The sequence below is a fragment of the Ranitomeya variabilis genome, chromosome 5 (assembly GCF_051348905.1).
Source record: "Ranitomeya variabilis isolate aRanVar5 chromosome 5, aRanVar5.hap1, whole genome shotgun sequence".
Taxonomy (NCBI): domain Eukaryota; kingdom Metazoa; phylum Chordata; class Amphibia; order Anura; family Dendrobatidae; genus Ranitomeya; species Ranitomeya variabilis.
This window is the reverse complement of record NC_135236.1, coordinates 179,032,010-179,045,609: the sequence shown is the minus strand read 5'-3', so window position 1 is coordinate 179,045,609 and position 13,600 is coordinate 179,032,010. Positions and strand designations below refer to the sequence as shown.

The 13,600-nt window shown below is 43.6% G+C and overlaps 1 protein-coding gene across 1 annotated transcript in view; it reads right to left on the bottom strand.

The window, feature by feature from the left end:
• Nucleotides 1–13,600, bottom strand: part of STRC (stereocilin) — a 177,690-nt gene that overhangs the window by 45,465 nt on the left and 118,625 nt on the right. Inside the window, exons 19-20 of the mRNA XM_077263580.1 lie at nucleotides 12,851–12,948; nucleotides 12,436–12,583 (exon numbers count right to left, since the gene is read on the bottom strand). Of these exons, the coding sequence (XP_077119695.1) occupies nucleotides 12,436–12,583; nucleotides 12,851–12,948 (246 nt within the window). The remainder of the gene's footprint in view (nucleotides 1–12,435; nucleotides 12,584–12,850; nucleotides 12,949–13,600) is intronic.

Below are 13,600 nucleotides of genomic sequence, written 5' to 3'. Positions count from 1 at the left end.
CTTAGTGCGCTTAGGACAATCAGAGATAGCATGAGAGTAGTCACCACAGTAAAAACACAGCCCATTCTGACGTCTTTGTTCTTGCCGTTCAGCTCTGGTCAAAGTCCTATCACATTGCATAGGCTCCGGCCTCCGCTCAGAGGACACCGCCAAATGGTGCACAACTTTGCGCTCGCGCAAACGCCGATCAATCTGAATGGCCAAAGACATTGACTAATTCAGACCAGCAGGCGTGGGGAACCCCACCATAACATCCTTAAGGGCTTCAGAAAGACCGTTTCTGAAAATTGCTGCCAGGGCACACTCATTCCATTGAGTAAGCACAGACCACTTTCTAAACTTCTGGCAATATACTTCTGCCTCATCCTGACCCTGACATACAGGTCCTTCTCAAAAAATTAGCATATAGTGTTAAATTTCATTATTTACCATAATGTAATGATTACAATTAAACTTTCATATATTATAGATTCATTATCCACCAACTGAAATTTGTCAGGTCTTTTATTGTTTTAATACTGATGATTTTGGCCTACAACTCCTGATAACCCAAAAAACCTGTCTCAATAAATTAGCATATTTCACCCGTCCAATCAAATAAAAGTGTTTTTTAATAACAAACAAAAAACCCATCAAATAATAATGTTCAGTTATGCACTCAATACTTGGTCGGGAATCCTTTGGCAGAAATGACTGCTTCAATGCGGCGTGGCATGGAGGCAATCAGCCTATGACACTGCTGAGATGTTATGGAGGCCCAGGATGCTTCAATAGCGGCCTTAAGCTCATCCAGAGTGTTGGGTCTTGCGTCTCTCAACTTTCTCTTCACAATATCCCACAGATTCTCTATGGGGTTCAGGTCAGGAGAGTTGGCAGGCCAATTGAGCACAGTAATACCATGGTCAGTAAACCATTTACCAGTGGTTTTGGCACTGTGAGCAGGTGCCAGGTCGTGCTGAAAAATGAAATCTTCATCTCCATAAAGCATTTCAGCCGATGGAAGCATGAAGTGCTCCAAAATCTCCTGATAGCTAGCTGCATTGACCCTGCCCTTGATGAAACACAGTGGACCAACACCAGCAGCTGACATGGCACCCCACACCATCACTGACTGTGGGTACTTGACACTGGACTTCAGGCATTTTGGCATTTCCTTCTCCCCAGTCTTCCTCCAGACTCTGGCACCTTGATTTCCGAATGACATGCAAAATTTGCTTTCATCAGAAAAAAGTACTTGGGACCACTTATCAACAGCTTCTGCCGCTGTTTATGGTTCAAAAGTGGCTTTACCTGGGGAATGCGGCACCTGTAGCCCATTTCCTGCACACGCCTGTGCACGGTGGCTCTGGATGTTTCCACACCAGACTCAGTCCACTGCTTCCTCAGGTTCCCCAAGGTCTGGAATCGGTCCTTCTCCACAATCTTCCTCAGGGTCCGGTCACCTCTTCTCGTTGTACAGCGTTTTCTGCCACATTGTTTCCTTCCAACAGACTTACCATTGAGGTGCCTTGATACAGCACTCTGGGAACAGCCTATTTGTTGAGAAATTTCTTTCTGGGTCTTACCCTCTTGCTTGAGGGTGTCAATGATGGCCTTCTTGACATCTGTCAGGTCGCTAGTCTTACCCATGATGGGGGTTTTGAGTAATGAACCAGGCAGGGAGTTTTTAAAAGCCTCAGGTATCTTTTGCATGTGTTTAGAGTTAATTAGTTGATTCAGAAGATTAGGGTAATAGGTCGTTTAGAGAACCTTTTCATTGATATGCTAATTTATTGAGACAGGTTTTTTGGGTTATCAGGAGTTGTAGGCCAAAATCATCAGTATTAAAACAATAAAAGACCTGACAAATTTCAGTTGGTGGATAATGAATCTATAATATATGAAAGTTTAATTGTAATCATTACATTATGGTAAATAATGAAATTTAACACTATATGCTAATTTTTTGAGAAGGACCTGTAGAGTCAGCAAGATCTTTTCTGCCTGATCCACAGAATTAGGCTCGTCATAAAGCAATCCAAGCGCTAGAAAAAATGCATCCACATTAAGCAATGCAGGATTTCCTGGCTCAAGGGAGAATGCCCAGTCTTGCGGGTCACCACGCAACAAAGAAATAATAATCTTTACCTGCTGAATGGGATCACCAGAGGAGCGGGGTTTCAGAGCAAGAAACAGTCTGCAATTATTTTTGAAATTCAAAAATTTAGACCTATCCCCAGAAAACAAATCAGGAATTGGAATTCTAGGCTCTAACATCGGATTCTGAACTACATAATCTTGAATACTCTGTACCCTAGCAGTGAGTTGATCCACACAAGAGGACAAACCTTGAATATCCATATCTACACCTGAGTCCTGAACCACCCAGAGGTTAAGGGGAAAAGAAAGACAAAACAAGCTGCAAAGAAAAAAACATTGACTCAGAACTTCTTTTATCCCTCTTTTGAGATGCATTAACACTTTGCTGGCCAGCTGTACTGTTATGGACCTGGTGGTTAGGAGCACCCGAAGTGACCTGATGGTTAGAACAGAAAACCTGGGACAAGCTCTGAGGAGGTGGTAACTCTACTGACCGCAATCCCTAATCCTATCACACACACTAGAAATAGCCGTGGAGCGTACCTAACTCTCCCTAGACGCCTCTTCACAGCCTAAGAGCTAACTACCCCTAAAGATAGAAATAGCAGCCTACCTTGCCTCAGAGAAATTCCCCAAAGTAAAGGTAGCCCCCCACAAATATTAACTGTGAGTTAAGAGGGAAGTGACAAACACAGGAATGAAACAGATATTAGCAAAGGAGGCCGAATCTTCACTAGATAGACAGAGTATAGGAAAGGGAACTATGCGGTCTGCACCCCCAGAGCTTCCAGCTAGCAAGGAACTATCATAATAGCAGGCTGGACTGAAACATAGCATGTACTGAAAAATATATTCAAAAACCGATGAACAGCAAATGACTAGCAAGGACTTAGCTTCTGCTGGAGTAGACAGGTCATCGGAGAAATCCAAGAGAGATCTGAACCAGTACTGAGACAATGACAGCTAGCATGAACTAACGACCTGGGCAGAGTTAAATAGGGAAGCCAGCAGCAGCAATAAACAAGGGCAGCTGAGAAAGCCAACCTCAAAGATCAGCAGTTGCACTCAAAGCCACCAGAGGGTGCCCAAGGACAGAACTCACCAAAGTACCATTCACGACCACAGGAGGGAGCCCGAGAATGGAATTCACAACAGTAGACCCAAATAATAAAGTAGGCTGAATGCAGTTCAAAATTGGTAACAGGACTAAACAGGCGGCATTGCTTTGTTCAGTGGAGGAAAACTGTAATGATTGGCAGACTAAGTTAGTAGGCCCAAATAATAAAGTGGGCTAAATGTCTGTCAAAAAATTGTTCATAAATAAACAGGCGACATTGCTTTGCTCAGTGTCCGAAAATTGTAATGAGTAGCAGACTAAGTTAGTAGGCCCAAATAATAAAGTGGGCTAAATGTCTGCCAAAAAATTGTTCATAAATAAACAGGTGGCATAGCTAGGTACAGGGGTGGGCTCCTCTGCTGAGTAGCAGACAGTGGTAGTAGGCGCAAAGTATTAACTGGTCTAAATGGAGGCCAGGGCCCCTGTATATTTTAACTATCATCTATCATTTCAACAAATTTGTATTGGCAGTGCCACTGAAGGATTTAACAGCACAGACTACACAGTGGTGGAGCAGGGAGAGGTAAGTATTGCAAGTGGTAGAGCACTGTTCGAGCTGGGGGGGAACACTCTCTCGTGGGCGGCGGTACTGGCACAGGGCCCCTCATATTAAGACGGTGTGTCTGACGTTGGTTGTGCACCACCACCTTCAGAGACACTTCGTTGTACTATGAGGGACCCTGTGCCAGTGCCGTCGCCCAAGAGTGGGCCTACCCACCTGTCCAGGCCAACGGCACTCGCACGGGTGCTTGCACCAGGTGGTGACGACGGCCCTGTGGGGGGAGTCACCCCATTTAGGGAGGTATAAAAATGGCCTATGGTGGACATTCAGCAGTTGCAAATGGAGGAATTGGAGAAGTCAGTAAAAAAGGTAGAAGGTGTATATAAACTTGTTGAGAATTTAAATCTCCCTTTTTTTGGGGAGACTGAACCAAAACTCAGGCCCTGTGCATAAAACAACACAATGTAAGCGGCAGAAAGTGGCTGGCTGACATACGACAAACTAACAGGACTGAAGTATATCCACTTTGTGAGAATTTGAATCTCACTTTTTTTTTTGGAGACTGAACCAAAACTCAGGCCCAGTGTATAAAGCAACACAATGTAAGTGGCAGAAAGTGGCTGGAAGATATATGAAAAAATACAAGGACTGTAGTACAATTTCTACAATGATCTCAGGACAAGTATGGCAGCAATAAAAAGGACTGCTGCACACAAAAGTGTGGACAAATACACAAGATAACTGTGCAGAAAGGAGCAACAGGATTTTTGCTTTTAAAAAAGCAGTTGGTTAGCACAGCGGCATACAAACAGCAATGCAGCTATCAGGGAGCCTTATAAGGCAGCCTAATAAGCTACAGAGCTGATGCATAAAAATATAGCCTCCACTGTCCCTGCAAAAAAAAGGTGGTGTTGGACAGTGGAAATCGCTACAGCACAAACAGTTTGGGGGTTAATCTTCCCTCCCTAACTATATCCCTTCTTCTGATGAAGCTGCAGCAAACTCTCCCTATGCGAAGATCGGCAGAAGTAAGATGGCGGTCGGCGTGCACGCTCCTTTATAGCCACTGTGACGCCGCAGAAAGCAAGCCAATCACTGTCATGCCCTTCTCTAAGATGGTGGGGACCGAGACCTATGTCATCACGCTGCCCACACTCTGCGTCCTCCTTCATTGGCTGAAAAATGGTGCTGAAAGCGTCATACGAAACGCGACTTTTGCGCGCAGATCGGCGACCTCATGGCCGATCCCACACTAGGATCGGGTCGGGTTTTCATGACTTTGACGAAAGTCAGCGATTTTTGAATTTGTCCGATCCGTTTCGCTCAACCCTAGTTTTCACTTCACAGATGTGCCCTGTCAGGTTTAATAAGTGGGATTTCTTGCCTTGTAAATGGGATTGGGACCATCAGTTGTGTTGTGCAGAAGTCTGGTGGATACAAAGCTGATAGTCCTACTAAATAGATTGTTAGAATTTGAATTATGGCAAGAAAAAAGCAGCTAAGTAAAGAAAAATGAGTGGCCATCATTACTTTAAGAAATGAAGGTCAGTCAGTCTGAAAAATTGGGAAAACTTTGAATGTGTCCCCAAGTGCAGTAGCAAAAACCATCAAGCGCTACAAAGAAACTGGCTCACATGAGGACTGCCCCAGGAAAGGAAGACCAAGAGTCACCTCTGCTTCTGAGGATAAGTTTATCTGAGTCACCAGCCTCAGAAATCGCAGGTTAACAGCAGCTCAGATTAGAGACCAGGTCAATGCCACACAGAGTTCTAGCAGCAGACACATCTCTACAACAACTGTTCCAGCAGGCCTTCATGGTAAAATAGCTGCTAGGAAACCACTGCTAATGACAGGCAACAAGCAGAAGAGACTTGTTTGGGCTAAAGAACACAAGGAATGGACATTAGACAAGTGGAAATCTGTGCTTTGGTCTGATGAGTCAAAATTTGAGATCTTTGGTTCCAAACAATGTGTCTTTGTGCGATGCAGAAAAGGTAAACGGGTGGACTCTACATGCCTGGTTCCCACCGTGAAGCATGGAGGAGGAGGTGTGATGGTGTGGGGGTGCTTTGCTGGTGACACTGTTGGGGATTTATTCAAAATTGAAGGCATACTGAACCAGCATGGCTACCACAGCATCTTGCAGCGGCATGCTATTCCATCCGGTTTGCATTTAGTTGGACCATCATTTACTTTTCAACAGGACAATGACCCCAAACACACCTCCAGGCTGTGTAAGGGCTATTTGACCAAGAAGGAGAGTGATGGGATGCTACGCCAGATGACCTGGCCTCCGCAGTCACTAGACCTGAACCCAATCGAGATGGTTTGGGGTGAGCTGGACCGCAGAGTGAAGGCAAAAGGGCCAACAAGTGCTAAGCATCTCTGGGAACTCCTTCAAGATTGTTGGAAGACCATTCCCAGTGACTACCTCTTGAAGCTCATCAAGAGAATGCCAAGAGTGTGCAAAGCAGTAATCAAAGCTAAAGGTGGCTACTTTGAAGAACCTAGAATATAAGACATATTTTCAGTAGTTCACACTTTTTTGTTAAGTATATAATTCCACATGTGTTAATTCATAGTTTTGATGCCTTCAGTGTGGATCTACAATTTTCATAGTCATGAAAATACAGAAGAATCTTTAAATGAGAAGGTGTGTCCAAACTTTTAGTCTGTACTGTATATGTATATATTTGTATTCTATCTGTGAGGGTGGGCCAGGGCAGTAGTCATGGCCAAGGACTCCCGCTCCCTTGCACCCTGGCCTCCCCTCACATAAACATGGTGCTCCTAGGTCAGCATACCTGTGTCTTCAGGTCCAGCATCGTCAGGTTCTCTTCTGCGCCACTTGAGGCTGTCTGCAGACGATTTCGCAAAAATTGAGACACAGTCCATTTGAACTTGAAACTGAACATCTTTACTGTTTGCATTTCTCAGCACATCCAAGCATTTCACAGCATTAACCCCTTACTGACCTCGGACGGGATAGTAGCAGCAGATCGCTGCTATGTAGCAGAGGCGATCGCGTTGTGCCTGCTTCTAGCCTCCTATGGAGGCTATTGAAGCATGGCAAAAGTTTAAAAAAAAAGTAAAAAAAAAAAGTTAAAAAAAAGAAAAAAAATATAGAAGTTTAAATCACCCCCCTTTCGCCCCAATCAAAATAAATCAATAAAAAAAAAAATCAAACCTACACATATTTGGTATCGCCACGTTCAGAATCGCCCGATCTCTCAATAAAAAAAAAGCATTAACCTGATCGCTAAACGGCGTAACGAGAAAAAAAATCGAAACACCAGAATTACGTTTTTTGGTCGCCGCGACATTGCATTAAAATGCAATAACGGGCGATCAAAAGAACGTATCTGCACCGAATTGGAGTCATTAAAAACGCCAGCTCAGCACGCAAAAAATAAGCCCTCAACCGACCCCAGATCATGAAAAATGGAGACGCTACGAATATCGGAAAATGGCGAATTTCTCCTCCTGCATTAAAGGGAAGGTGCCAACAAAAAATTTTTTTTTACAGCAATTGTAAAAATGTAAAGAATTAATGTTTACATTTTCTTAAAAAATATTATCATTTGTTTATAATTTAGTAAAATATGAAAAATAATTTGAAAAGTTTTGGAATTTCCACTTTTAAACACTAGGGGGAGCAGCTGCTGAAATTTCAGAAAAACCTAGTGTACAACTAGCTCACATTACAGCACTGCAGTAATTATGGGCGGAGTCTGCTGACCTGTGTGATGTCTCCTCTCCTTCACTTCTGGGTGTCTGCTAAGGGATGAGAGGATGATATTCAGGAACCCAGTGAGCAGCCATTTTGTTGGTGACTGCAGAGTAAGGCTGCCGTCACACTAGCAGTATTTGGTCACTATTTTACCTCAGTATTTGTAAGCCAAAACCAGGAGTGGAACACTTAGAGAAGTATAATAGAAACATATGCACCACTTCTACATTTATCACCCACTCCTGGTTTTGGCTTACAAATACTGAGGTAAAATACTGACCAAGTACTGATAGTGTGACGGCAGCCTTAGGCTACTTTCACACTAGCGTTGTTTGCAATACGTCGCAATGCGTCGTTTAGGAGAAAAAACGCATCCTGCAAAGTTGTCTGCAGGATGCGTTTTTTCCCCATAGACTAACATTACCGACGCATTGCGATGTATTGCCACACGTCGCAACCGTCGTGCGACCGCCGCCACAAAAAAACGTTACATGTAACTTTTTTTGTTTGTCGAGTCCCACCATTTTCGACCGCGCATGCACGGACGAAACTCCGCCCCCTCCTGCCCAGACCTTGCAATGGGGCAGCGGAAGCGTTGTAAGACTGCTTCCGCTGCCCACGTCGGGCATTTCTTTCACAGCATGCGTCGGTACGTCGGGCTCCTCAGATCCTGTCTTGGCGATGTGTGAAAGTGAGACGACAGGCGCAGTCTGGGGTGACGCTGGGGGGAAATGTAGCCATATAGTAACGATAAAAATGAGACCCATCTCTAAAGCTGCCTCACCAGCCCTGACTGCACCTAACTGGAGGTCATGCTGCCCCCTCTATTACCCCAGACCTGCGTGCAGGTGCTCAGCCAGAACCACCATAGAATGGGTCCGCTTTCTGAAGATAATACTGCCATAGTGTTCTCACATAATACCGCCATATAGATCACACATAATACCGCCATATAGATCACACACAATACTATCAAATAGATCACACAATACTGTCATACAGTTCACATAATACCACCATATAGATCACACATACCGCCATATAGATCACACAATACCGCCACATACTTCTCACAATGCCGCCATATAGATCTCACATAATACCGCCATATAGATCACACACAATACCACCATATAATTCTCACAATTCTGATCAAGCATAATACCACCATACAGATCACATAATACCGTCATATAGATCTCACATAATGCCATAATACAGCATGACCCCTGCAGCTCCTGTTATCGCACGCATAGAGTTGTGTGTGCAATGGGGAAAGACATGCAGGGGGGAAAGGAATGCATAGGAGAGGATTAGATACACTGTTCACCAGACAGTATCACACAGGATAGGATTAGATACACGGCTCAGCATAGTATCACACAGGATAGGATTAGATGCATGGCTCAGCACACAGTATCACACAGTATAGGATTAGATGCACGGCTCAACATAGTATCACACAGGAGAGGATTAGATACACGGCGCAGCAGACAGTATCACACAGGATAGGATTAGATACACGGCTCAGCATAGTATCACACAGGATAGGATTAGATGCATGGCTCAGCACACAGTATCACACAGTATAGGATTAGATGCACGGCTCAACATAGTATCACACAGGAGAGGATTAGATACACGGTGCAGCAGACAGTATCATACAGGATAGGATTAGATACACGGCTCAGTTAGTATCACACAGGAGAGGATTAGATGCACGGCTCAGCATAGTATCACACAGGATAGGATAAGATACACGGCTCAGCAGAGAGTATCACACAGGAGCAGATTAGATACACGGCTCAGCAGTCAGTATTCCACAGGAGGATTAGATACACAGGTCAGCATACAGTATCACACAGTATAGGATTAGATACACGGCTCAGCACAGTATCACACAGGAGAGGATTAGATACACAGCTCAGCAGTCAGTATCACACAGGACAGGATTAGATACACGGCTCAGCAAACAGTATCATACAGGATAGGATTAGATACACGGCTCAGCATAGTATCACACAGGATAGGATTAGATGCATGGCTCAGCACACAGTATCACACAGTATAGGATTAGATGCACGGCTCAACATAGTATCACACAGGAGAGGATTAGATACACGGCGCAGCAGACAGTATCATACAGGATAGGATTAGATACACGGCTCAGTTAGTATCACACAGGAGAGGATTAGATGCATGGCTTAGCATAGTATCACACAGTATAGGATTAGATGCATGGCTCAGCACACAGTATCACACAGGATAGGATTAGGTACACAGCTCAGCAAAGTATCACACAGTATAGGATTAGATGCATGGCTCAGCATAGTATCACAAAGTATAGGATTAGATGCATGGCTCAGCACACAGTATCACACAGGATAGGATTAGGTACACAGCTCAGCAAAGTATCACACAGTATAGGATTAGATGCATGGCTCAGCATAGTATCACACAGTATAGGATTAGATGCATGGCTCAGCATAGTATCACACAGTATAGGATTAGATGCATGGCTCAGCACACAGTAGAGGATTAGGTACACAGCTCAGTTAGTATCACACAGGAGATGATTAGATGCATGGCTAAGCAGACAGTATCACACAGGAGAGGAGTAGATACACAGCTCAGTAACATACATGGGAGGAGATAATTGCTCAGAGTCAGCACCACAAAGGAGAGGATTAGATTCCCTCTCCCCTTCCCCACTGATACTCACGGCTGCCTGCTGAGTGCTTCTCCCTCCCATCCATGGTCTCCTCCTCCTCCTATGACTGCAGGGCTCCTGCGACCATCCTGGGAAGCTGGCCTAGAGCTCACAGCTGCAGTGTGAGCTCCAGGAAGATGGCGCTGGTCTCCTGCCTCTGCCGTGCTGTGGACGGCTCAGGGGGCGTGGCCAGACCAGAGCAGGGAGCAGATTATAATGGTAGGTATAGAGTCGCCTCCCGACCGCAGATCTCTATGCCCTGGGCTGCCGTAAATGCAGAGTGTAAGTGACGTGCAGCTTCACTTACACTCCTGCAAAGCAAAATGGCGGCGCCCAGTGGCTTAAAAAAAAATTAATAATAAAAAAAATGTTAAAGTTAAAAAAAGGAAGTTTGTATGAAAAATAATTGTTTATATAAACAATTATTTTTAATACAAAAAATAAAATGCGGCACCTTTCCTTTAACTATTCACAAGTTTCTCTGTGCCCCCATCTAGTGGCTAAATCAAGCACTGCGCTTTCCCTATAACAACACATACATGAAGGTCATATGTATACACAGCAGCACTTGCAATGGCATAACATTGTACAAACAATTACCCAGGACATATTTAAAGAGGTGGGGGCATACACTAGTTTCTGCCACCCCTTACATATCTATTCTATTCTAACCTGTCAGTGTGATTTTACTGTACACCGCACATGAATTACCAACTTTTCAAAGGACACCAGTGCGTAAAAAACGGACAGCACTCACATGCTGCGAGTGCTGTGCATTTTTTTCCTGTCACGCATAGACTTGCATTTGGCGAGACTCGGCCGATAAACACGTAAAATCACAGCATGCTGCGATTTTACTCGCACGTAGAATACGCTAGAGAAAAAAACGATGATGTGAGCTTCGCCATAGATTAATATTGGTCCGAGTGCTATACGATGTTTTCTCGCACAGCAGTCATCCGTATTATACGCTAGTGTCACACCGGCCTTAAAGATGACCTGTCACCAGGTCAAAAGAGTCCAGTTTTTGCTCTGATTTTATTCCCTCCTCTCCCTTGAGTATTCCATTGATTTTTTTTTTTTTTAAATCTGTCATATGGTTTCAAAGATATACTTCTTTTTAGTTAGGGATACTTTTATGGTCTTACCAATGAGGTGTTGCTCACCGCAAAGCAGACTAAATACATTCCCGCAGAGAATCTCATGATCAATGCACCCTTAATAAAGATCATAAAAATCAGCGACGAATACAAAGGCCCAAATTTTAGAAACATATGACTGATTTAAAAAATAAATAAAAATTGTGATACTATACATTATGAGAATAACATAAAAATAAAAACTGGCCAATTTTGACCTGATGATAGGACCTCTATAAGGTGAGATCATGGACTTGAGCAGGAGTTGATCACATCAAAATAGATTATGATCACTCAGCAGCACAGATTGCAGAAGGCAGCAGGCACAGTAGCACCAGGTGCACTAAGAGAGGGAGTACACAAAGGATCACATAGACCACTAAGGCGACATTCACATTTGCGTATATGTGCGCAGCGTATCATCTGCATGCGCAAATGCATGCCGAGAAGCATACAAAAGCATTTTACACTTCGTTTTTTATCCGCATCAGCTTACACATGACAGCAAAAAAAAAGCTACATATGCATGCGTTTTTTGCCTACGATTGCGTTGTTTATGCGCATGCGTTTGATATTTCCAGGAGGGCGTGTCTCAATGGGTGTGTCTGAAAACAGTTCCTGTACATGCGCAGTCAGAAGTACACAAGCGCATCGAACACATGCGTACGCATGCGTTCCCATAGACAGTAATGTGTTTTTTTAGCGCACTCATCCGCATGCCTGCACATATTTGACGGATTTTTGATGCCTCCAAAAATGCAACATGTTGAGTTCGCCGTGCCCCGCCGCACACCACGAAACGACACATGAGTGCGCAAAAGCATGCAAACGCATGTCCATGCGTACACCATGTTAAATATATGTACGCATGACGCATGCGGATCTATGTGGATCAAACTCTGCTCACAAAGACGCAAATGTGAAACCAGCCTAACCCCTGACAGCAGATGTACAGGAGATTCAGTTAACGTATGTTGGATTCCAACATGCCCGATAATTTTGTTCTATCTTGGAATAAGCTTGCTTCTCTTTCTTGACATTGACAGATTGCCACATCAATCCTGACAAGGAATGACTCTGAGATGAATATTCTCTTATATCTTTTTACCAGTTTGATGTAAAATTGCAATGTACAATATCTATTAAGAAGGACGGTACCTTGCAGATCCTGCGGTATGTCCCCATCATACTGAGCACTGGAGATGACTTGTTTTTGTTGATAGCTGAGATGATCATACTGGTCAGGAGTGACTGCTATGGCCTGGTCACTGGTGAAGCAGGAGAGCTGAGCCGGGCTGAACACAACCTGCCATCAATAATATCCATTCATTGCAAATGTACTGCCACTGCTTATACAGACGTACACTAGCCTGCTCTGGTGTCTGTGTGGAAAGGATCCTCAGTGTGCACTAATGTGTCTTGTGCAGGAAGTTTTCATCAAAGCAAAAATATTTTTGGTTAAAAAAAATAATTATTAACAAGTTTACTGCTTTGTATAAAGTGTTCCTTTTACACATTATTCATGGGTACACCTAATATAATGATAACAGGTCTGCTTTATACACATACTTACAGCAAACTTTGGTGCTGAAATAAGAGATATTGCATCAGGGGTTAATCCTTGAATCTGATCTCTTATCAAAGATGACAGAACGATGTCTGGGAGGCCAGCTAAAAAGTGTTCATGTGAGAAAAATAAAAGATCGAAGTCAGTAGCATATATATTTAGCAAATATTGAAATGACTCTCCACACCCTATTATGATGGCTGGTTTTTCCACCCCTCAGAGCGGTTACGGATCACTCTTGCCAGCGATTCTGCTACTCACTTCAACAGAGCAGCTCTTCTTTCCAGGCTGCTCTGTCGATCAGGCGTGACTGCTAGTGACATGCTAATTGACCGATGGCTTCTCACAGTTAGGCAATGAGGACAGGCTTTCAATCAGCATGACATTGGTATTCACAACCTATTCTGACTCCATAACTAGGCTTCTAGTATAGATGATTGAGACTTTGTTTCTATGGCTGTCTCTATGTACCAGTACTCACAGGAAGGACCAACACTTACTTGTATTCGTAATATATAGGATTTATTCCATATTCTTCAAAAACACCAAATGTGCCGTGTCATAGCATAACAGAAGCCTTTTTCAAACAGCATACATATTATGTTTGAAAAAGGCTTCTGTTAAGCTGACACACCTCAATTTTGATGACTAAGAAGAATATAAAATAAATCCTATATGTCACGAATACAGGTGAGTGCCATTTTTTTGTGCTAATTTGAAGTAGGAGACGCCATCTCTGGACGTGAGCACCACCTC